At 53.8% G+C, this 2,110-nt stretch overlaps 1 protein-coding gene across 1 annotated transcript; it reads right to left on the reverse strand.

Annotated features, from left to right (window-relative positions):
- Nucleotides 1-35: 35 nt before the first annotated feature.
- LOC104838336 (histidine-rich glycoprotein-like) lies at nucleotides 36-645 on the reverse strand (the record flags this gene model as incomplete). Its single annotated transcript, XM_010578016.1, has 1 exon — nucleotides 36-645. A coding segment is annotated over exon 1 (610 nt), but the record flags the coding sequence as incomplete, so codon positions are not given.
- Between the last annotated feature and the right edge of the window lie 1,465 nt (nucleotides 646-2,110).

Below are 2,110 nucleotides of genomic sequence, written 5' to 3' on the forward strand. Positions count from 1 at the left end.
CGTGTGCTCGCGATAGCGCACGTGCTTGTGCTCACAAGGGTAAGCAGGGTTGTGAACGTGCTTATGCTGGTGATAGTGCACATGCTTGTGCTCACGAGGGTGAGCGGGGGTGCGAACGCGCGTGTGCTCGCGGTAGCGCACGTGCTTGTGCTCACGAGCGTGCGCAGGGGTGTGAACACTCGTGTGCTCGCGATAGTGCACGTGCTTGTGCTCACGAGGGTGAGCAGGGTTGTGAACATGCATGTGCTCACGACAGTGCACGTGCTTGTGCTCACAAGGGTAAGCAGGGTTGTGAACGTGCACGTGCTCGTGATAGTGCACATGCTTGTGCTCACAAGTGTTCATGGGGTTGTGAACGCGCTTATGCTGGTGATTGTGCACGTGCTTGTGCTCACGAGGGTGAGCAGGGGTGTGAATGCACGTGTGCTCGCGATAGCGCACGTGCTTGTGCTCATGAGTGTGCACAGGGTTGTGAACATGTGTGTGCTCATGATAGTGCATGTGCTTGTGCTCATGAGGGTGAGCAGGGTTGTGAACATGCACGTGCTCGTGATAGTGCACATGCTTGTGCTCATGAGTGTGCACAGGGTTGTGAACATGTGTGTGCTCATGATAGTGCATGTGCTTGTGCTCACAAGCATGCATATGCTCGTCAACTTGCATATGCTTGTGATTGTGCATATGCTTGTGCTCACGAGTGTGCGTGGGGTTGTGAACGTGCTTATGCTGGTGATAGTGCACATGCTTGTGCTCACGAGCACGAGCAGGGTTGTGAACATGCACGTGCTCGTGATAGCACACGTGCTTGTGCTCAGGAGCATGCACAGGGGTGTGAACATGCTTATGCTGGTGATAGTGCACATGCATGTGCTCACGAGTGTGCATGGGGTTGTGAACGTGCACATGCTCACGATTGTGTACGTGCTTGTGCTCATGAGTGTGCACGGGGGTGTGAAGATGCTTATGCTGGTGACTGTGCACGTGCTTGTGCTCACAAGCATGCATATGCTCGTCAACTTGCATATGCTTGTGATTGTGCATATGCTTGTGCTCATGAGTGTGCACAGGGTTGTGAACACGTGTGCTCGTGATAGCACACGTGCTTGTGCTCATGAGTGTGCACGGGGGTGTGAAGATGCTTATGCTGGTGACTGTGCACGTGCTTGTGCTCACAAGTGTGAGCAGGGGTGTGAACTTGTGTGTGCTTGCGATAGTGCACGTGCTTGTGCTCACGAGTGTCCGTGGGGTTGTGAACGTGCATATGCTCATGATTGTGCATGTGCTTGTGGTCATGAGCATGTGTAGGGTCACAAGTGTGATTGTGAACGTGCACGTGATCATGCGCCATTATGCTCAGAAGTGTGCGTGGGGTTTGTGAACATGTGTGTGGTCATGATTGTGCACATGCTTGTGCTCACGAGTGTGATTGTGAACTTGCACGCGCTCATGATTGTGCACAATTGTGCTCAAAAGTGTGCATGGGGTTGTGAACGTGCACGTACTTGTGACAGTGCATGTGCTTGTGCTCACAAGCGTGTGCGGGGTCATGGGTGTGATTGTGAATGTGCATGTGCTCATGGTAGTGCACATGCTTGTGCTCACAAGTGTGTGTGGGGTTGTGATCGTGAATCTGCTTATGCTTGTGATTGTGCACAATCGTACTCACGGGTGTGCATGGGCTTATGAGTGTGATTGTGCACGTGCTTGTGCTTGTGCCCAATTATGCTCACGAGTGTGCGCGGGGTGAGTGTGATGGTGCTTGTGCTAGTGCACAGGGTTCGGATAGTGCATCGGGTCATGCTTGTGATTGTGCACATGCTTGTGCTCACAATTGTGCACAGTTGTGCTTGCGCACTTAATTGGGCTCGTAATTGTGCACATGCTTGTGCTCATGAGCGTGCACGAGGTTGTGCTCATGAGTGTGCACACACCTGCGCTCCTGAGCACACACGCTTGCGCTCACGAGCGTGCGCAGGGCTGTGAGCGTGCAGGGGGTTGTGCTCACAAGCGTGCACACGCTCGTGCCAGCGCAGCACTTATGCTCACAAGCGTGCTCACGCAGCACTGCGCGCGTGCAAACCCAACCGCCCACGTCCCCCTGCTCACAACC

Source organism: Haliaeetus leucocephalus, unplaced genomic scaffold (genome assembly GCF_000737465.1).
Source record: "Haliaeetus leucocephalus isolate CR32 unplaced genomic scaffold, Haliaeetus_leucocephalus-4.0 Scaffold591, whole genome shotgun sequence".
Classification (NCBI taxonomy): Eukaryota; Metazoa; Chordata; class Aves; order Accipitriformes; family Accipitridae; genus Haliaeetus; species Haliaeetus leucocephalus.